The 23,530-nt window shown below is 39.9% G+C and overlaps 1 protein-coding gene across 2 annotated transcripts in view; it reads left to right on the top strand.

Annotated features, from left to right (window-relative positions):
* Positions 1 to 23,530, top strand: part of CREB5 (cAMP responsive element binding protein 5) — a 426,750-nt gene that overhangs the window by 60,512 nt on the left and 342,708 nt on the right. For both annotated transcript variants that reach the window (XM_032758510.2, XM_058446185.1), the window contains exon 2: positions 21,887 to 21,958. In XM_032758510.2, the coding sequence (XP_032614401.1) occupies positions 21,905 to 21,958 (54 nt within the window). In that variant the 5' untranslated portion in view covers positions 21,887 to 21,904. The remainder of the gene's footprint in view (positions 1 to 21,886; positions 21,959 to 23,530) is intronic.

The raw sequence follows: 23,530 nt of genomic DNA, 5'->3' as shown, positions 1-23,530 counted from the left end.
TTATGGGGCACATGAGATATTTTGATACAGGCATGCAATGTGTAATAGTCATCACATCATTGAAGATGGGGTATCCATCCCCTCAGCATTTATCTTTTGTGTTACAAGTAATCCAATACTTTTAGGAATTTTAAAATGTACAATTAAATTATTGACTATAGTTACCCTGTTGTGCTACCAAATATTAGGCTTTATTCATTCATTCTATTTTTCTGTACTGTTAACCATCCCCATCTCCCCCTGACTTCTCCACTACCTTTCCCAGCCTCTGGTAACCATCCTTCTACCCTCTATCTCCATGGTTTTAATTGTTTTGATTTTTAGATCCCATGAAGAAGAGAGAACATGCGATGTTTGTCTTTCCATGCTTGGCTTATTTTACTTAACATAGTGACCTCCAGTTTCATCCATATTGTTGCAAATGACTGAATCTCATTCTTTTTTATGGCTGAAAAGTACTCCATTGTGTATAAATACAACATTTTCTTTGTCCATTCATCTGTTGATGGACACTTAGGTTTCTTCCAAATCTTGGCTAATTGTGAACAGTGCTACAGCAAACATAAGAATGTGGATATCTCTTCAATATATTGATTTCTTTTCATTTGGGTACATACCCAGTAGTGGGATTGCTGGATCATATGGTAGCTCTATTTTTTAGCTTTTTGAGAAGTCTCCAAATGGTTGTCCACAGTGATTGTACTAATTTACATTCCCACCAACAGTGTATGAGGGTTCCCTTTACTCCACATCCTCGCCAGCATTTGTTATTGCCTGTCGTTTGGATATAAGCCATTTTAACTGGGGCAAGATAATATCTCATTGTAGTTTTGATTTGCATTTCTCTGATGATAAATGATGTTGCACACCCTTTCATATGTCGGTTTGCTATTTGTATGTTTTCTTTTGAGAAATGTCTCTTCAAATTTTTTGCCCAATTTTTTATTGGATTATTAGATTTTTTTCTGGAGTTGCTTGAGCGCCTTCTATATTCTGGTTATTAATCCCTTGTCAGACGGGTAGTTTGCAGATATTTTCTCCTATCCTTGGATTGTGTTTTCACTTTGTTGATTGTTTCCTTTGCTGTGCAGAAGCTTTTAAACTTGATATCCCATTGGTCCATTTTTGCTTTGGTTGCCTGTGCTTGTGGGTATTACTCAAATCTTTGTCCAGACCAATGTCCTGGAGAGTTTTTCCAATGTTTTCTTGTGGTAGTTTCATAGTTTGAGGTCTTAGATTTGAATCTTTAATCCATTTTGATTTGATTTTTACATATGATGAGAGATGGGGGTCTAGTTTCATTCTTCTGTGTATGGATTTCCAGTGTTCCCAGTGCCCTTTATTGAAGACACTGTTTTTCCTCCAGTGTATCTTCTTGGCCCCCTTATTGAAAATGAGTTCACTGTACATGTGTAGATTTATTTCTGGGTTCTCTCTTCTGTTCCATTGGTCTCTGTGTCTGCTTTTATGCCAAAACCACGCTCTTTTGGTTACTATAGCTCAGTAAAATTTGGCTATTTTGGGTCTTTTGTGTGAACTCATATACCCTAAAACACTACATAGTACTACAGAGCTGGGGCTTATTGGGCATTCACTACATGCTGCATTTAATCTTTATCACAACGCTGTGTGAAAAAGAATGGTTTTTTCCATCTTAGACATTTGTCCAAGATAAAACAAATGATCATCTGCAAAGAGTGAGGCAGGCCCTATAGACTCTCCTCGTATCCTTGCCATCATCACACACTTCCAGATATACTTGTTTTCTCTTACATTGAGTTTTTAATTTATCTTGAACAGAGCCAATCAATGTTCATAATAGAAAAAATATAAAATATAGATACAAAAAATGCATTATCTCATTGTCCCGCTGTAACCACTATTAATCTGTTAATGTATGGCATTTCTTACATATAAAATCACAGTAAGATAAAACACAGTTTGTCAATTATTAAAGTTTTTGACCAACCTTCAATGGATAAACCAATACTTTACATTTAAAATAATTACCCAGTTCTGTAAAGCGAACCAAAACCAAAACAAATCTAACCCATGGAGAGAGAAAAATTTTATTTGACATGCTTTCCATCCCAACAAAAACGGTCTCTAGCCACTAAACTCAAAATGTGTCATCTTATAGTCAAAGCAAAAAAAAAAATAGTAATTAAGATTGTCCTAGGTTTGGTTATATGGGATTGAAAAGGCTTCCACATCTTGTTTTCAAGGTGGATAAGTGTCTCCTGATAGGAGAAAAGTAGTTTTATTATTATAATTATAGCTAATGTATATTGTATATTTACTATGTACTAGAAATTATTCTCTGCACTGTATGTATATGTGTATGTGTGTATATACTCATTTAATCCTCAAAAAAGTCTATGACGTAGGTATTATCTCTATTTATAGATGAGGAAATATGCGTGGATAAATTAAGTTACCTCCCCAAGGTTACACAGGTATGATTGGACCTCAAGCTGCAACTACAGTGCTGGCCAGTGGTGGCTATGTCACAGGGGCTATGTTCTTTCTAACCCTCACCCCTAGGACAACATTCATACTTTGCGGGGAAGTCTAAATATTTATTTATGCATGGGATAGGCTGCGTGTTTTATTTTATGAGAAGGTGAGCGTCTGTTCTGTATCTGTCTCTGTCTTGGTCCTGAGATGGCTTTAACCCTCCCAGGATCCCCAAAGTGAATTACTAGGACCCTCGCGTTTCACTTGGGGATGGTGGAACAGGTACTTCAACGACCCAAGGTCTCTCTCTGCAGCCTGGAATTCCTCAATGCTTCTCTGTGCTCTGAGAATCAATCCTAGCCCTGGTTGATTTGAGTCTTGCCTGCTTTTATCTCTTACCTGGGACTTCTCTCTTCCTTGTGGACCATGCTGCAGCCTTGCCAGCCTTCTTTCAGTCCCTCAGACATGCCAAGCTCTTTGCTTTTGCTGTCCCTTCTGCCTGGACCACCCTTCCCTGCTTAATCTTCAAACAGCTCATATGCATTTGTCAGGCCTCAAACTAAATGTCACCTGTCCAGAGAGGTAAGCATTACCTCCTCCTTCAAAAACTTCCCCAGGCTCGGTGTGGGAGGTTTGCTTGAGGCCAGGAGTTCAAGGCCAGCCTGGGCAACATGGTGGGACCCCATCTCCACAAAAAATAAAAAATTAGCCAGGCGCAGTGGTGTACATCTATGGTCCCAGCTACTTGGGCGGCTGAGGTGAGAAGATCGCTTAAGCCTGGGAGATCAAGGGTGCAGTGTGCTGTGAAGGCACCACTGCACTCCAGCCTGGGCGACAGAGCAAGATCCCATCTCCAAGAAAAAAAATAAAAAGCTTCCTTGTGCACCTTCCTCTCTTTATCACATCACCCTCTTTATCTCTTTCAGTGAACTCTCCAAAATGTGCTGTTACTTTCCTTGGTCACTTTTTTGATTTCTGTGCTTGTGTTTTTTGCTTATTTTGCTTTTTGTTTCTTTGCCTTGTAAGATAAGCTCTGTGAGAACAGAGGCCTCATCCTTCTCATTCAGTGTTTTCTGCCCCATATCTGACACAGTGCCTGGCCCTGGTAGGTCCTCAGGAGACTTTTCTGGAAGACTCAGTCTTCTGACAGAAGATGGGGAAGATGAGGAAGACAGTGGCTTTCCCAGATGCCTTAAGAACGCTGACCCTGCACTGTGCTCGGCTGAATGAGGCTGGAAGCAGCCAAGCCCGGGCAGGGATCTGAGGTCAGTGGATGAGAGCGGACATAGGCTGCTGTCCCATGTCTGGAAGGGCCCAGTGCCCGGCTTATTTGGCCAGATGTTCTTGGGAGTGTCTCATTGTCACCTTTGGGTCCATGACCCTGGCCCGTGGCAGGGAGCCTCCCTTGTACTTTGAAGATTTCTAGTGAGTGTTTTAGGGTGTGCCTTTAAGTGGCTTTTGTGCACTGTGGAATTTGGCTCCTGACAGCCTCATTTTTTAATGGACTATCTGAAGCCTGGTTTTGTTGTTTGATTTTGCTTTCTTTTCTTACCTTACTCCACTGACTCTCCTGTTTCAGAGGGCATCCAGTGCTGATACCGAGCAAATTCTCTCCCTCTGAGTAGTCTGCTGGGTGTTGGGCAGCTGCGGAATGAGGCTCTGTGGAGAGGGGAAGTTTTCTCTTACGCTACTCTTTTTGGAACTTTGAGTATTACTAGTAGGAGAGGGATTGCAGGAATGCCTTGGGACGTCAGGACTGGTCTGTATAGGAAATCTGGAGAATAAGTGAGTTTGGACTTCAGGGTGCATGCTGGGGAATCCTGACCTCAGTTTCCGCGAGTGTTGACTGGTAACTATTGGTTTCAAATGCGAGATGGGAGTCTTGTTCTCCCCATGTGTGGGATGTGCCCCGTGGGGCTGTGTTTTGTAGGCAGTGAAGTTAAGGCTTGCCCAGAAAAATAACATGTTTTCCTTGCCTGGTGCTTGAGCTGTTTGCCCGATGACTGGCTGATTGGTGGTTTGGGAAGAAAGGAGACACTAGTTAACTGGGGTGTCCGGAGGATTTTTGTGTGTGTTTGTGTGAGTGGTTTTTTCTGTTTCTTTGGAAACAGTAGAGAACGGATGAGGAAATAACGATCATACTACTACTTACAATTGCATTTAAGGTCCTTGAGGCATCTTCCAAACATTAACTTGATGTCACTATTTAAATAATGCTATCACTTCGAGAAGACCAGAAATCCTTTGTTGTCAGTATTGAAAAGGGGGATAGGAACACTGAGGGCTTTGGAAATAACTGGGAATTTTGGCACCCTAACTCATATTCTAACGGCTTTACCCTGTGCTGTGTTTCCTACAGAGGCACTTAGTGGAGGAGATAAATCAAAGCTCTGTCTAATCAAGGCTTTCTTTCAGCCTTGATGGAAAATGCTTCTTTGAGATTAAAAATGCCTGACACATAGGATGTGATGGTATGTGAAAGATATGCTTTCATTAAATAAAATTTTGACTACTCCCAAGCATTAAAAAATTCAAAATCTGTTAGGCTTTCCACATATATAAACCTTTCTGTGTTGGGAGGTGACCAGATTTTAAGGACAGAGGTGGTGGATTATTCATCTTTAACTCCCCAGTGCCCCAAGTTAGGAAATTTTGCTATTATGGAGACGTCATCTCTCCATTTTCTCAAGAGGCTGAAATGACCAGATCATTGATTATATTATGACTTCCTTTTTTTCACAGCTAACTAACACTTCATGCATTATTCAGAAGTATTTTTTTTTTAATTTTTTTTTTAGGCCAGGTGTGGTGGCTCATGCCTATAATCCCAGCAGTTTGGTAGGCTGAGGTGGGAGGATTGCTTGAGTCCAGGAGTCCAAGAGCCTTCTGGGCAACATAGTGAGACCCTATCTCTATTTCTTAGAAAAAGTAGCATTTTTAAAATTATCACGTGGGATATTTGGGGAATAAAAGGAGAGAAAGAAAAGAAAAAAATAAGGAAGAGTGAAAAGAGGAGTAAGTGTTAAGATTAAGAAAATGTGGTGTACTACCACACCTATTGCAAAATTGACCACATAGTTGGAAGTAAAGCTCTCCTCAGCAAATGTAAAATAACAGAAATTATAACAAACTGTCTCTCAGACCACAGTGCAATCAAACTAGAACTCAGGATTAAGAAACTCACTCAAAACCGCTCAACTACATGGAAACTGAACAACCTGCTCCTGAATGACTATTGGGTACATAATGAAATGAAGGCAGAAATAAAGATGTTCTTTGAAACCAACGAGAACAAAGACACAACATACCAGAATCTCTGGGACACATTCAAAGCAGTGTGTAGAGGGAAATTTATAGCACTAAATGCCCACAAGAGAAAGCAGGAAAGATCCAAAATTGACACCCTAACATCACAATTAAAAGAACTAGAAAAGCAAGAGCAAACACATTCAAAAGCTAGCAGAAGGCTAGAAATAACTAAAATCAGAGCAGAACTGAAGGAAATAGAGACACAAAAAACCCTTCAAAAAATTAATGAATCCAGGAGCTGGTTTTTTGAAAAGATCAACAAAATTGATGGACCGCTAGCAAGACTAATAAAGAAGAAAAGAGAGAAGAATCAAATAGATGCAATAAAAAACGAAAAAGGGGATATCACCACCGATCCCACAGAAATACAATCTACCATCAGAGAATACTACAAACACCTCTATGCAAATAAGCTAGAAAATCTAGAAGAAATGGATAAATTCCTCGACAAATACACCCTCCCAAGACTAAACCAGGAAGAAGTTGAATCTCTGAATAGACCAATAACAGCTTCTGAAATTGTGGCAATAATCAATAGCTTACCAACCAAAAAGAGTCCAGGACCTGATGGATTCACAGCTGAATTCTACCAGAGGTACAAGGAGGAACTGGTACCATTCCTTCTGAAAGTATTCCAATCAATAGAAAAAGAGGGAATCCTCCCTAACACATTTTATGAAGCCAGCATCATCCTGATACCAAAACCTGGCAGAGACATAACCAAAAAAGAGAATTTCAGACCAATATCCTTGATGAACATTGATGCAAAAATCCTCAATAAAATACTGGCAAACCGAATCCAGCAGCACATCAAAAAGCTTATCCACCATAATCAAGTGGGCTTCATCCCTGGGATGCAAGGCTGGTTCAACATACGCAAATCAATAAATGTAATCCAGCATATAAACAGAACCAAAGACAAAAACCACATGATTATCTCAATAGATGCAGAAAAGGCCTTTGACAAAATTCAACATCTCTTCATGCTAAAAACTCTCAATAAATTAGGTATTGATGGGACGTATCTCAAAATAATAAGAGCTATCTATGACAAACCCACAGCCAATATCATACTGAATGGGCAAAAACTGGAAGCATTCCCTCTGAAAACTGGCACAAGACAGGGATGCCCTCTCTCACCGCTCCTTTTCAACATAGTGCTGGAAGTTCTGGCCAGAGCAATCAGGCAGGAGAAGGAAATAAAGGGTATTCAATTAGGAAAAGAGGAAGTCAAATTGTCCCTGTTTGCAGATGACATGTTGTATATCTAGAAAACCCCATTGTCTCAGCCCGAAATCTCCTTAAGCTGATTAGCAACTTCAGCAAAGTCTCAGGATACAAAATTAATGTACAAAAATCACAAGCATTCTTGTACACCAATAACAGACAAACAGAGAGCCAAATCATGAGTGAACTCCCATTCACAATTGCTTCAAAGAGAATAAAATACCTAGGAATCCAACTTACAAGGGATGTGAAGGACCTCTTCAAGGAGAACTACAAACCACTGCTCAATGAAATAAAAGAGGATACAAACAAATGGAAGAACATTCCATGCTCATGGGTTGGAAGAATCAATATCGTGAAAATGGCCATACTGCCCAAGGTAATTTATAGATTCAATGCCATCCCCATGAAGCTACCAATGACTTTCTTCACAGAATTGGAAAAAACTACTTTAAAGTTCATATGGAACCAAAAAAGAGCCCGCATCGCCAAGTCAATCCTAAGCCAAAAGAACAAAGCTGGAGGCATCACGCTACCTGACTTCAAACTATACTACAAGGCTACAGTATCCAAAACAGCATGGTACTGGTACCACAACAGAGACATAGATCAATGGAACAGAACAGAGCCCTCAGAAATGATGCCGCATAACTACAACTATCTGATCTTTGACAAACCTGACAAAAACAAGAAATGGGGAAAGGATTCCCTATTTAATAAATGGTGCTGGGAAAACTGGCTAGCCATATGTAGAAAGCTGAAACTGGATCCCTTCCTTACACCTTATACAAAAATTAATTCAAGATGGATTAAAGACTTATATGTTAGACCTAAAACCATTAAAATCCTACAAGAAAACCTAGGCAATCCCATTCAGGACATAGGCGTGGGCAAGGACTTCATGTCTAAAACACCAAAAGCAATGGCAACAAAAGCAAAAATCGACAAATGGGATCTCATTAAACTAAAGAGCTTCTGCACAGCAAAAGAAACTATCATCAGAGTGAACAGGCAACCTACAGAATGGGAGAAAATTTTTGCAACCTACTCATCTGACAAAGGGCTAATATCCAGAATCTACAATGAACTCAAACAAATTTACAAGAAAAAAACAAACAACCCCATCAAAAAGTGGGCAGAGGACATGAAGAGACACTTCTCAAAAGAAGACATTTATGCAGCCGAAAAACACATGAAGAAATGCTCATCATCACTGGCCATCAGAGAAATGCAAATCAAAACCACAGTGAGATACCATCTCACACCAGTTAGAATGGCCATCATTAAAAAATCAGGAAACAACAGGTGCTGGAGAGGATGTGGAGAAATAGGAACACTTTTACACTGTTGGTGGGACTGTAAACTAGTTCAACCATTGTGGAAGTCAGTGTGGCGATTCCTCAGGGATCTCGAACTAGAAATACCATTTGACCCAGCCATCCCATTACTGGGTATATACCCAAAGGATTATAAATCATGCTGCTATAAAGACACATGCACACGTATGTTTATTGCGGCACTATTCACAATAGCAAAGAGTTGGAACCAACCCAAATGTCCAACAACGATAGACTGGATTAAGAAAATGTGGCACATATACACCATGGAATACTATGCAGCCATAAAAAATGATGAGTTCGTGTCCTTTGTAGGGACATGGATGAAACTGGAAAACATCATTCTCAGTAAACTATCGCAAGGACAAAAAACCAAACACCGCATGTTCTCACTCATAGGTGGGAATTGAACAATGAGAACTCATGGACACAGGAAGGGGAACATCACACTCCGGGGACTGTTGTGGGGTGGGGGGAGGGGGGAGGGACAGCATTAGGAGATACACCTAATGCTAAAGGACGAGTTAATGGGTGCAGGAAATCAACATGGCACATGGATACATATGTAACAAACCTGCACATTGTCACATTGTGCACATGTACCCTAAAACCCTAAAGTATAATAAAAAAGAAAAAAAAAAAAAAAAAAAGAAAATGTGGTGTACTAAGGAAAACGTAATAATGAAAAGAAGATTTGACCTTTTTTTTATAGTTCAAGTGGAGAGTGGGTATAAAGAGGGTATCACAATCTGTATCAGTCTTATTTCCCATGCCTCCAGGTAAGCCTAAAGCGCCTACTGATAAGAAGGCTGAGTTTCTCATCTTATCCAGGTGTCTTCTGAACTCTCCTCTCTTCCTGCCTGGCTGGGGTTCGGACTGCAGGGACAGTGTAGCCAGGCACATACGGGAACGTGGCCTTGCCAGCAAAGCACTTTACTTGCATTCTATGGCTAGGAGCTGTCTTCAGGAAGGAAAACAGACACATGCAGCTCCATCTCCAGCCCCTCCAAGCCCAGGGTGAGGAGCCCCTCTTCCCTGCCTTGCTCAGCCACCAATAGCCACACTTCACCCCAGAGTCAAGTGACCTATTAAACCTGTCTTGGGCTGGCAGTTATTTAATTTTTATAACAACCGTGAGAAGTAGGTATTGTCATTGTTGTAAAAGAGCCCAACGCAGTGGAATGAAAAACAAACAAACAGACCAAACCTACCCAGGCTTATAGGTTGGCTGGTATGTGGCAGAGCCAAGTTGGAACACAGACCTGTCTCCGAGGTCTTTCTCGAGATCATGTAGAAGACAAAATAATTCTACTTGGGAGCCTTCAAGTAAAAAGTTGGCGGATCAGGATTTGCTTGATAATTGCTGGATTATCAGGGAATCATCAAGTCAGGATCTCTTTAAAGATCATTACCTTCAACATCCTTTGGAATCTTCAATCTCTCGACATATGCCACCAAATGTATACATAACTCTGTGCCATGCGCCACCTCTGCAACTCCATGTCTGCAAGTTGACTGTACTATAAAAACAGCAACCAATATTTCATAGCACTTTACAGTTTATGAAGTGCTTTCCCAAATATCCCACTTGATCCTCCCAACATCCCTGAGTCAGATAAAATTAATATCACCTATAGTCTCTTTTTATAGGAGAAAATTAATATTCCGAGGAGTTAAGTAACTTGCCTAAGATCCCACAGCTAATGAGCAAAGGAGCTGAGATTTAATTGTTTCTTTTCTAACATAAAATCTGGTCTACTAATCACAATGTTGGGTTTACCATAAATAATGCAGTTTTACTTTTCAGCATTAAAAGCAAAATAAAGCCTAAATTTAAAAAACAAACAAACAAAATCCTTACTTCTAAAAGAATTAAAAGATTGCTCCAGGGGTTATATGTGTGTGTGCACCTTGAACTGGCATCTTATTATAAGAAATATTTAGCTGTGAAAGAAGAGATGATATGATATTTGATGTAGTTAATGAAACAGTTTTGCTTTCTCATGGCCTCTGAACTCTCAAAGCACTTTACTAAAAGTACTTTATGGCCATTAAAATTCTGCTTTTCCACCATAGACATCTGGGTACACTTCCCTTTCCTTCTGGAGAATCATTGCCCAGAGGGCAGGAACTGTTTGTGCCAAGCCTTCATTCTCCTAGCACAGGGCCTCATGCATGGTAGGTGCTCAGTGACGATGTGGGGAAGAAATGAATGAATGAGACCTGTGTTCTTGGTTTCTGATTCTGCCCCTGGTGTGTGCCCAAGTTGAACCTTGTTTGAACAAGTTCACTGTGATGGGTAATCAATCACTGTCCACAGGCCACTTTCCCTGAAGCAGCTTGTGAACAGTACCCCATGAAGGGCAGCCACAATTTCCCAGTGTGGATTTGGGGGCTGGCCTTTTCCCTTCCCCTTTCTTCAGCCTTTCAATAGGCATGTCTCATAGGCCTTCTCCAATGTCCCCGCTGGGAGCTGCCTGCACTCCCTTCCCCTTTTCTCTTTCCCTTTCAGAAGGATCCAGGTTCTGGGTTTTTCCCAGCATGTGATCTACACTCCTGTGAGCAAAGAGACCACGTTCATGCCTAGGAAGGGCTCCTAGGTTTGGGAGCACAGGGGTATTTAAAGAAATCCTCTTTCCCTTTTCATGCTGATTTGAAGTGTGGATTCAAAAATGGTGCTGTTGTTTGGGGGCCTGAGCCCTGGGGCATAAAAAGAGAACGCCCTGCGTTTGTTTATTAATGGCTTGGACCTTCTGATGAATTGGAGTCTGGCACAGTGTTAACCTCTCGTGGGTGGTGGGGTTCAAGGAAAAGGCCTTTTCCTTCCATGTGCTTTTTCCAGAGTGTTTTAGTGGATTTGCAGGCTTTAGTGAGTGGTTCTTTTGTTTAGTAGGAAGTTGAGAAAGATGTGAAGGACTTTTCTAGTCCGTGGAAATAATCAAGGAATCCCTAAAAACACAGCTTATTAGCTGGGCATGTTGGCTTGCACCTGTAATCCCAGCACTTTGGGAAGATGAGGCAGCAGGATTGCTTGAGCCCGGGAGTTTGAGACCAGCCTGGGCAACACAGGGAGACCCTATCTCTACAAAAAGTAAAAAATTAGCTGGGTGTGGTGGTGCACACCTGTGGTGTCCCAACTACTTGAGAGGTTGAGGCTCAACTCCCTTGAGCCCTGGAGTTTGAGGCCCAGTGAGCTGTGATCACTCCAGCCTGAGTGACAGAGAGAGACCATGTCTCAAAACAAACAAACCAACCAACCCCGCAAAACCCCACATAGCTTATTTCTGCACTTTAAACATATTTAATGATCCTTCACTCTGGTGAACCTTGTGCAGAAAGGTGGGCCTAGAGTTTTGTAGTTGCTTCCTTATGAGATCAGTATCCTCCTCATGTTACAATATGAGCTAGGCATGAGTTTTGAGTCTTAAGCTTGTTTATCAGGATGAAAGAATCCCTGTAAAGTGTGTGAATATATATACATATTTATATATATTATATATAAACTTCTCAATAAGAAAACAGGCCAAAAGAAAAAAATATGTATATGTGTGTGTATTTTTGCTCTTTTGGACTGATTAAGCTTTCTCACTGAGAAGTTGGTTAAGAGGCAAAAGTTTCCCTAATAAGTATTCTGTGAGCGGAGGGCTAATGGTGCCAGCAATGTTAAAGCAGAATTTAGAAGCTTGTGATGTTTTCTATTCAAGTATAAAAAAAGAAAGGAAAATACGTTCTCTATGATGGAGCTGTCCTCTCAGTAATAATAGAAAATCAACAAGGCAATTATCACAAGTGGTAAGGCATCGGAGCAGGAGATATATGTGTATGTTGGGGCAACTCTTTGTTTTGCTACTGTTGAGTCAACACTGCTCTAGATAAAGGTTAAGTTATCTGGACAGTGGGAGCTGTAGGTGGCCAAACCAGATAATTTACCTAGAAAAAGCCACCCTAACTGATACCAGCTTAGTCATCTCTCTCCTCTATGGACTGAACCTGCAAGGGTATGCTTATGCTTAGCTTAAATGTTGGCAACAGAGCCCAGCCCTCCCTCACACTGACAGGGAATGATAATTTCACATACTTTTTTGAATATTCATAAAGTTTTAATTGGCATTGAATCTGGCCTTGTCATAAGCTTAACTTTGCCCGAGTTTTTCAGAGCTTTTGGAAAAGTGTAAAGAGGTGGGGACGCACTTAGTCCCTTCCTTTCATCTCTTCTTCTGTATGTGGTCTTTGTTTTCATTGTCTCACTCATCCTGTTGTCTTGTTCTTAATCTGCCTTTTACCCTAAACTGGGTGGCATGGGTGAGGCAGTTGTGGGTACTTATACTCTAATTATTCTTGCAAAATCCACACTATTGGCTATCAGATCAGGAGACTCCAGTGTTGTCCAGAACCAGCCATTCTGTGCATTGCAGAATATCCTATATCCTGGGCCCTCTCCCACTAAATGCCAGGGTGACCCCCTGCTAATAATAGCAGCCAATAATTGGCTTCACATATTTCCAAATCCCCTTACTGGGCCACCCAAGGAAATGATGCCTTTTCCAGGCAGGCAGATGAAATGTGCCTTTTGCTAACATTTAGAAAGAGAACCTTGTTCGAATGATGAGAGAATCTTCGGATGGCATAAGATTTTTGCCTTAACATGGCCTTTAAGTGACCTCCTAGTACTGTCAAATGTTCACACACTTGACATTTGAAGCAGAATGTGTGAGGAATCTGAATCAAGGCTTCGGTATATTTTTACCCTGTGTTCAACGGACATCGTGAGCTGTCTCAGGCTCAGAACACAACTGCTGGCTACTTTAGAATACAACCTGGGAATGCCCCAGCTTTCTGCTGTGGTCACGGGAAAAAAGCACCCAGTATGATACCATCATTCTCAAATGTCTTTCAAGATGAAGTCAGTAGTGGTAATCATAGGAGTTAATAGTAAGATGAAATAGTCTCTTCCTGGTTTCGCCGAAAGCAGAGTGGTCTGGCTTGGGCATCACTGGGCTTGATGCAGTCTCACAGGTGGTAGCTCATATTCATGCAGAAAAAGACAAATTTTCAGATGTTTTGAGTATGACTTCAGCCTGTACATTGGATGGACCAAATGTATATTGTTGCTGAAGATATAGACACTTACCTAGAATAAAAATCCAAAAAAAACCCCCAACCTTTTCCAATAAAAATCATCTGCATGTGTGAAAAGAAAACTAGGACTGGACTAAAAAGTTGTGACTCTTAAGAATATTTAAAGATATTTATTTTACACAAAAATTGTTTAAAAATCAAATGCACTCAAACTGCATTAAAAAGTATCTATCTAGAGGCAGAGTAGTACCATTTGGGAACGTGTTCCAATTCTAAAGAGGCAAATTTTACTGTAGTAGGGCACAAAGGGAGAAGAGAAAACTGTACTGCTGACCTTTTTCTTAGATTTTCCAACAGACAAGCTGCTTTCCACCAGTATGAAGAATAGATCCAGCTTTGCACTGAATTTCTTTGCTATCATAGTCTTTTCTCTCAGGAGGTCATGGGGGCAGTTATTTTAAATTACAATGAAATACTTTCTTTTCTGGAAAAAGAGAGATGACAGGGTCAGCCTAAACCTTGGCTATGTTTTGTTCTAATTTTTCTTTTTTGTTTTCTTTCCTTTTTGTGCACAGTGAGAGCAGGTAAAAAGGAAGAGAGTTTGCCACCAGTCAGCATGTTTTCTGAGGTTATGTTTAGTCCCATTAGAAACAAGCCAAATTACTTGGTTACATTCAATATTTCCTTCAAAACCTAAGAATCTCTACACTAGTGTTTTGTTAACCACATACATGTCAAATAAACTTTTTTTTTAGAGATGCGATGTCTTCTGCAAGAAAGTATATTGTACTAGATGGGAACAAGGGGACAAGGAACTAAATGCAGCTCATACGCATTCAGTGACTTACTCAACATTGCGCCTCTCATGCTTCACACAAGTGCTTATTACCAAGTATGTTCTGAACTACTGAACCCATAGAGAGGAAAGTTATAAGACAGGATTATGTGAAACAAAAATCAGAATTAGCCAGTAACTTTGAAAAAAGACCTCCTATCTAAAGAAACATATGGAAAATTTAAAAAAAAGAAAGAGGAATCTAACATATGAAAACCCAATCCCACTGGAATGTTTTTCTATACACAGCATAAACGCCACATAAATAAAACCACAAACCTCTGCAGAAGTACGTGAGAGGACGTGAGCCCCCAGCACTCTCTCCTGTTACGGCCCCCTCTGGGAAGTAAGACCCGGGTTAGTTTCCAGAGACAAAAGCTGTTTGGAAATCCTTCCTCCTGGGAGCAGTGGGCCTCATTGGAAGGGAACTTCTGACAGCCCCTAAGCATAATACAAAGTGTGACGCAATCCCAAAGGGGGCTCTGATTCAGGTTGTAGGATTCTGAGCTTTTGGGATACCAGGGGATGGCAAATATCTTTGAAGAACAGGGATATTCTTCTGGTTTGAACAGAATAGTAATCTTTAACTGCAGTGTTATGTGTCAAGTTCAGGCCTTCCGGGGGGTGACTGCTGGCTCTAAACTGCCCAGGAACACACCCTCTTCACGCCAAGTTCTGGTGAAATGTTCACTTATAAGGTACAGCCCACTTTTGGTCTTGTTCCCTGTGTAAATCTCTGGTTTGAAAACCTTGTAGCATTCAGGCGTTTCAAGCTTCAGGGCTGAAATGTCACTTTTAAAGCAGGGTTAAAAAGGTCACACAGCTGCAAATAATAATAGCCCAATGAAATTCAGATTCTGACTGCAGCCCGCTTCAAGAATAACACTGCAACAGGAAACAAGCCCAGTAGATCTTTTTACCAGCGTTAACGCTGGTAAGAACACTACTGATAAAATGAGTATATGCGTGTGTCTGTGTGAGACAGACAGACAGACAGACATAAGGAGACAAACACACAAAGAGGAGAGAAAGGCACACACGGAGAAATAGACATGCAAAGAGACGGAGGGAAGATGCCCACAGAAAGAGAGAGAGACACACACAGACACACAGAAAGATACAAAGACAAACACAAAGTAATTGATTTTCTTGGACTGAAATTCAAGGTGTTTATTTTTCTATTGGAAGTTACGACATTCAGGTTTGAAAAATAAAGATACATTTGAAATCCAGAGGGCTTACTTTTCTCTTAACTTACAGTTAGCTTCCAGTAGTTATGTTTTCACATGATACCTCTTTGAATGGTCCTGTTCTACAGTGTTTTATTACAATGGCACTGTTTTGCAGATGAGCAAATAAGATAATGAAAGATGCAATATCCCTCCCAAAGAAAGAAATTCTTAGCTCCGAATTGCATGTATAATTCCTTCCCAACAGCTAGCCACATGTGGGGATAACCTACCTGCATCCTTGCTTTGAAAGTAGAACCAGGCCATCTTTGAAGAAAATAAATCGAGAGTGTGTTTTTGGTGAATGTGCGTTGGGTTATTATTGTGTGTGTCCCCTTGCCATTCTGACAGATGTATTGAGATAAATATTTGCTTTGTTTCAGAAACACGAAGTGCAAATTGGCCATGGCCTTAACTAATTTAATTAATAAACAACATTTGTTCCCAGGAAGAAAGCAGGATTGATGTGGAGTGTCACACACTGTGACTCACTCAAGGTGCTCCTGTTTTCCAGCTGTTTTTGGTATTTCAGGAAGGTCCAGTTTCCTCCTTTAGAACCTTTTGAGGTCTCATAAGCTCAACAAAGCAGCAAGATCTGTTTCGTGTGAGTCCTGTCAAGAAGGCTCTTCCCACACTTACAGTAGAGTGATAAATGCTGACAAATGTTGTCAATATCACGATTAAAATTCAGGCCCCCCTTTCAGATCTATAATGCATTCATTTCCAGGTTAACAATATCAGAGGTGACGGGGACATAGCCATATTGTTGTTAGTGCTCACTGATACTCACGATTTCGTTTTGTAGCTTTGAAGTTCCCATAACTTTTGGTATTTATAAGAGTACATGCCAGGCTTTCAGAATAGAACAGCCCTTTTAGTGTCTTACTATTTATTATCGCAAATTCCATATCACTGTATGAGTCCATCTGCTGTGAATGGAGGAAACTTGTGCCATACCACTAAGATTAGAGTTTGATGTTAACTAGGGATTAGTAATGGCTTTCTACAATTTACATGGGCAAGTATCACACTTGGCTGATTACAGCAAACCAGATGATGTCAATTTTTCCCCCCTCTGGGCTTAGTTGTTACCCTTAAGTTTACAATAGGTATTTACAGTATATTGTGTAGGCTGTCCACGTTTTCAGTATCATTTGCTTTTCACAGTGTTTGCTTTTCGTGAAATGGTATTTCCAAGTATATCCCTAAATGGCTGGCAAAGCATTTGAATGGATTGCATGAGCCATTGTGGATGATTTCCCATTTTAGACCAGGAATTTGTGGGGTCAAACACTGAACAATGAAAGAGATTCTTGCTCATTGCGAGGCCAGAGGAATCCAGTGGCAGTCGAGGGTTTGAATTGTAAATCAAGCTTGTCATCTCTTTGTCAACCATGAAAAACCTCAACTCACTTTATGTACTATTAGGGTTTGTTATCAGAGTTTTTTTGTTATCTTCCCCAAATTTGAAGGAAATTAAAATCAGGAGGCATTTTTTCTAGTTGACTATTGAATCTGAATTTTGGAAAAGAGGAACAAAAATGAGTACTTTTTAGAAAATATTAAATGATGAGGCAGCATCTGCCACAATTATGACAGTGTCTAACCAAAGGTATCGGACTACTCAGTGTCTTTCCAAGGTTGCTTCATGGGGGTCATACTCAGCCCACATGTGGTTACTAGACTGGACTTTAATGATGGTAATATCTATGGCAACATTAACAGACAATTTATAATGAATTAATACATTTACTTGTGAGATTGAATAAAACTAGATTCACTCATTGTTTCTACTGAAAGCACCTTTGACTTTTTTCCATGAAATCTGGAGAGATTTCTTCTCTGGCCATGACTGTCAACAGGTAAACTGAGTGGTCCCCAAAACTACTTACCTCACCAATAATTTGATTCAGAGCAAACATTGTTTGAAAACCACTGCCTCAGGAGTAGAGAATGGGCAAGCTGTTTGGGGCAGTGCATTGTGATGATTCAGGATCATTATCCATTCCACAAATATTTATTGAACGCCTACTATGTAAGCTCTATGCAGTGGAGCCTAGGGTATGGCAGTTGCCAAGCAAAACTTGGTTCATTAAAAAATCCAAGCCAGTAAAACAACTGAATGGGAAATGAGGATGAGGACTGAGGGAGAACAGCCTCTTTCAAATCCTGTCTGAGTAATTTGCCCCCACCTGATGAATGGTTAAAGAATCTATGCAGGGCTTTATTTAATAAGAATCTGTTAGAGAGAATAATTATTACAACATGTGCTAGAAAAGAACCATAATAATAGACCATAAAAATAAACCATGGCTCTTGACTAATACACTAGACCAGATCATACTCGTTGATAAAAGTAATAAAGCCTACATGGTAGAGAGGTACCATTTAGAAAAACTATTGCAAACACCTACACAGAAAGGAATTAGCAAGAGAATGCTGTTTGCAGAGGGCTAAATGTGGGAACTGCAGGGCATCAGAATAAAGCAGTTGAAGTTCACACACTTACATATACACACCCACTCATTTCAGACCTTATTAATCACTGAAAACTTATTTTAGCAACTGCCATTCCACTTGAAGACTTTTATTCCAGTATTATGTTGCTAAAACATATTTGGTCCGTGGGATCCATGGCATTAATACATTGATACAGACTCACTTATGTTGTAAAATAAAATAGTAACATAACAATTGTAACTCAGTAGAACCTATCAATGACTGAACTCTAAGTGATTTGAGGACAGACTGTATTTCTCAACTTGTGTCTTCTGAGGCATGATTTCTTATACTGACATATCTCAGTGGCTAACAGATTAGATTGCTCATATTCCTCTAAACATAACATCCACATCATGAAGACTCAATTAAGACAGTAGAATCTATGTGGCTGAGCCTTTTGTTGTCTTCAAGCACCAGCATCTTCCTGTAATTCTAAGGTATTTGCTGCAGCTCATATGCAAATGCAGCCATTAATTAAGATAAGGCAAACCATGTTGATATCAGACAGAATTGCTAAAGTATTAGCATTATGGGCCTGAATTTCTGGGGAATGTCAGTACTTTGGTGGGCCAGGGCTTGGGATGGAGTTGGGATTATGGTAGAAAAATACTTTCTCTTCACAATTAAGTGTCTGGGCTTGGTCAATCTCTTCCCTACTTTGGCTTATTAATGAATCTCTTTAAACTTTCAGCAGTAGCACTTCCAGTCTTGATCACTTCTGTTGCTTGGACATTAATCTATTATCATTAATTACCACTTTCAGATGTAGGCCATAAATGTGCATATATGAAACTTTCTCATTTTACTGTCACATCATCTAATGTTACCTGGTAAGAATAACATTCTACATTAGCAACTAAAACTCTGAAGTGGCATCCAAGAAAGACTCACCTTAGGCAAATAAGATAGTGCTTTATATTTTATAATTTTATAAATAGATAATATTTAATATTAGAGTGAGGTTTCAGTAACACTCTCCCAAAAAACTCCTCCAAACACCACACAAATATACAGACCTCTCTCCATAATTTGAAAATATCTACCAGGCCCCATAGCCAATATGATGAGGAATGAGGTTGCTGAAGGTTGGTCTTTATACCCTTCTTATTCAGGTACGGACCTTAGGCATGGAGCAATTAAATGATCTGGCAATGGTCAGGCAGATGAAGGCTACAGAGACAGAGAAGTTCCAGGGAAGCATTTAAATGAATGTACTAGAAAACTAAGATGTAGTTTATTAATGGATAGCCCGACAACTCTGTTGTTTATTTTGTCTTGGATCAAAATCATTTTCTCAGCTTTAAAATCACCTCTTATTTTGAGACTTAGTAGTACGTTCTCAGTATTCATAGTGGGGAAGAGAGATGCTCTATGATCAGTGATGGCAAAATCAAATGAACAATGAAATGTGAGAAGTTATTTTAATTGCTCAACACTCCCCAGACAAGGGCAAGCAGAAAGATCCCAAAGATATTTGTGTTTTCTTTCTTCTTCTAAATATAATACAGTAAAGGATTTTGAACAATATGCTTAATACAGGAAAGCTATAAAATTGTGGTAATCACTGCATCCACGGGTGGCCAAATGGAGAGTGAAAATGCATCGCTCTGTGAAAGTTGTATAATTGTGAGAAATGGTGGTTTGAATAGGTTTACATTTTAAAATTTCCTTTACATTGCTTTAAAATATCTGACTGACAATATTATCTCAGGCAAGTCTTTTCACTTTGTGCTTCAGAAAAGTGAAAGTATATATATATATATTTTTTTCCCCAAAGAATATAGTAAAAAACATTAGTGTTTGGGGGGAAAGGTGTGACAATATACAAAGTACCATATAATTGGTTTTGGCTGAAAGATAATGAAGTTTCCTTCAGACACAGGGTGATTATTCTATGACTCCAAGCAGAACTTCCTATTTCAGGGTCCAAGGTGACTTGTGAATCCTATTGGAATCACCTACAAGTGGCATTTTAAAGAGGCAAATTGCTTCCCGTGTGCACAGTAGAAGCAGTAGGTTTTAATTCAGTAATAGAGCCATATACTGTTAGCAGCAACATACAAATCAAACTCTAAAAATGGTAAAAAAAAAAAAAAAAAGGGGGGGTATGATGTAGAAAATAATTTAAATTGTGTGACTTAAATAACTAAATGTGTATCTCCTATGATTTTAAAATATATGTATATCTTATATATATATCTCTATATATCTTTATATATGTATCTCTATATATCTTTATATATATATCTCTATATATCTTTATATACATATCTTTAAAATATATGTATCTTAAAATAATATATATTTTAAGATATATATATCTTAAAATAATATATATATTTTATATATATATAAAATTTTTAAAATATAAAATATATGTTAAAATATATATTATTTTAAGATATATATCTATCTATATATATATAGATAGATATATATGTTACTGCGTGGATTGGTAACCACACAAAACCATGTATGCTATACTTATATTGGCTTTTGGGAGGATTTGCAAAGGTAATTTTGACTACATTCAATTTTTGCCTAATGTATACACCTTAGAATTGAACTATAGCAGGGTGTGGTGGCTCACGCTTGTAATCCCAGCACTTTGGGAGGCCAAGGTGAGAGGATCACTTGAGTTCAGAAGTTCAAGACCAGCCTGGGCAACACAGCAAGACTTTGTCTCTATTTTTATTAAAAAAAAAACAAAAACTGAACAAACAAAAACTAAACTGCTACATAAGAAAAGACTACAGTATAATTTAACATGTGTCTGATGTTTATTTTTGAGACAGAGTCTTGCTCTGTACCCAGGCTGGAGTGCCGTGGTGTGATCTTGGCTCACTGCAACCTCCGTCTCCTGGGTTCAAATGATTCTCCTGTCCCAGCCTCCCAAGTAGCTGGGATTACAGGTGTGCACCACCACGCCTGGCTAATTTTTGTATTTTGGGTAAAGATAGGGTTTCACCATGATGGCCAGGCTGGTCTCGAACTCCTGACCTCAGTGCCAATTACAGTAGTGATCCACTCGCCTCAGATTAGATTACATTAGCGATCCAACATTAGTGATTCGCCCGCCCCAGCATCCCAAAGTGCTGGGATTACAGGCATGAGCCACCATGCCTGTCTGTTTATAAGGTTTTTTTCCTGATGATGTATTTGGATCAGGGGGCAGCAACCTTAATATGACATTAATTTCAAGTCAGCTTATGAAGGCCAAATTAATGAAATATCCAACGTAATGTTTTTGGCATTTTGGGATTTCTATTTACTCCTGCATAACTTGGATAACTTTTGTTGAGGCACATCAAATGCCTGAGGTGAGAGGGAATTGAGGACCACGGTTCACCACCAGAATCGCTTGCTAAGCTGGTGCCACAGCTACTTTGTAGTCCTTTGGGAATGCTGAAGCTTGCTGGGGTGGTTGTGGGTGTCTCATTTCACCTGTTGCTCAGGGGTAGCATTTTCATACTGGCAGTTACCCAGTGATTGCCACTCCTCTTGCTGTCCTAAGTAGCAAATCCCAAAAGCTTTCAGCAGGACTGGACAAGGGTTGGTGTACAATTTGCCTGAGAACCTTCTTGCACAGGTGTGGTCTTTCCTGGTAGTAACACCCACCAGGTGGTTTTCCACAGGGAGGATTTCTGCTGCTACCACCCCATAGCAGTTTTCTTCCAAGTACAGTCAATATGCACTCGAGTAAAGGAAAGTAGGAGCCCAGCCTAGGTAAGCCCAAAGAACTATAGCCAATCAGGGCCTGTGCTCACTCGTGTTAATGTTCTGCTCATCTAATTTTGGTATTGGCATAGAAAGGGGGTTCTGAGTGATTGCCTTTCTCACGTTGCTCAGGTAGAAGCAGAAGATATTCATGGATTTCTTTTTCCTTCCTCCCTTTCCCTCTGATCCTTCAGATTTATGAGGAATCCAAGATGAATTTGGAGCAGGAGAGGCCATTTGTCTGCAGTGCCCCAGGCTGCTCCCAGGTGAGTGTGCGGATCCTCCGTGCTCTGACATGCAGAGCCTACTTTCTGAAAGGGAAGCAACTCTCACCCAGCAATCATGCCCGCCCTGGGCTTTCCTTCTTTACCAAGACACCACCAAAGTCCCCCTCCCCATCAGTATCGTGATCATCATCATTTTCATCGCCATCATTATATTCTGTTTTGAATAGTTTGAAATACTTCCCTCTCATCCCCTGAAAGTTAGCAGTGTTAGGCATTTCTGCCCTTAACTTCCTCCTGGAAGCAAGCCAGGTGTATCCTGCCCACCAAATATGCAGGGCCATCATTTCAGAAAGAGGGAAGGAGAGTGCTTACTTTTACAAAAGCCACTTGAATATACTGGCTGGGCTTCGAGATTACTGATGAAATAGCTTAACATCGTAGGTTAAATTTTATTTTGTTTTGTTTTCCAATTTGAGTAAAAAAACCCCAAACTCCCTATAACTCTTCTAGAGTCTACAGTTTTCTTACGTGTGTAAACTTTAAGAGGAGAAATTGTCCTGCTGTGTTGGATTAAATCTCTTTTAGCCTCTGATGGCTTCCATCAAGTGGAATTAGTGTGGAAATTCGATGAGATACTGCTGGTAGAGTGTTTAATATAGGGTCTGCACACAATATAAGCTCAATTACTGTCCACTGTTGTTACTGCTATTGCTGCTGCTGCTACTGTTATTGTATTGGAATCTATCTCTTTGAAAGAAATTAGAAACATTCATCACCTAAAATTAGAGTTTTGCACTTTACCTTTGGAACGTGACAGTGACTTTTTCTACTCTTGACCCTTTGGGTATCTCCACATTCTAGTCATTGGAAAATGACTACATGTGGTTGCTCTCATGCCTAGATCTTCATTCTGTGGGATATAGGACAAGTTTGGAACCCAGAGCACAGGGGTCTTTCAGGTATGGCGAGTTACACTCTTTCCCTCGCTCTCCTGCCTGTTCATGTGGTGGGGTTGGCAGTAGAGCGTGGAGCAATGCTTAGCAGTCAGATGAGAGCTTAATAAGAAGGGTTCATTGAGGACCCTTCTTATTAACCTCCCCAAGGAGTTTGTGGAGGATTCTGGGAGCCTTTTGGAAGGAAGAGGTCATAGAAATATAAGACATTGTTGCTGGTGTTATCAACCACTAACTGAACAACCAGAGTCCTTTTCTCAGGTTCTAGAAGTTTCACCAGGGGCTTTGTGTCAATTTATTTCCTACTTATAAATAAGAAGAGCAGTGCAAAAATTGTTTTGAAGCAAACTGGTTTGGAGATGATTTTGAAGTAGAAAACACTAGGAAAAAAACAGAGTGATAAGTAACTGGTAAAAATCCTGCTAGACCAGGACTCTTCATTGTGGATGCAGAATGTCACTCTACTAAGTTACTAGGGTAACTAAGGTAAAACTTAATTCCTAAGGTAGAACTGATTCCCATTCAGCTTCTTTAAAGAGAAGTCTTGATAGCCAAAAGGAATCAGATAATTTGAGCGGTTTGCTTTGCTTTGATGGTGAAAATGTCACATTACGTTTGATTCAACTCAAATCTCTCAACACACTTTTTGGGAGCCTAC

The sequence above is a fragment of the Hylobates moloch genome, unplaced genomic scaffold, assembly GCF_009828535.3.
Source record: "Hylobates moloch isolate HMO894 unplaced genomic scaffold, HMol_V3 SCAFFOLD_1, whole genome shotgun sequence".
Taxonomy (NCBI): Eukaryota; Metazoa; Chordata; class Mammalia; order Primates; family Hylobatidae; genus Hylobates; species Hylobates moloch.
This window is presented reverse-complemented; position numbering and strand designations above follow the sequence as displayed.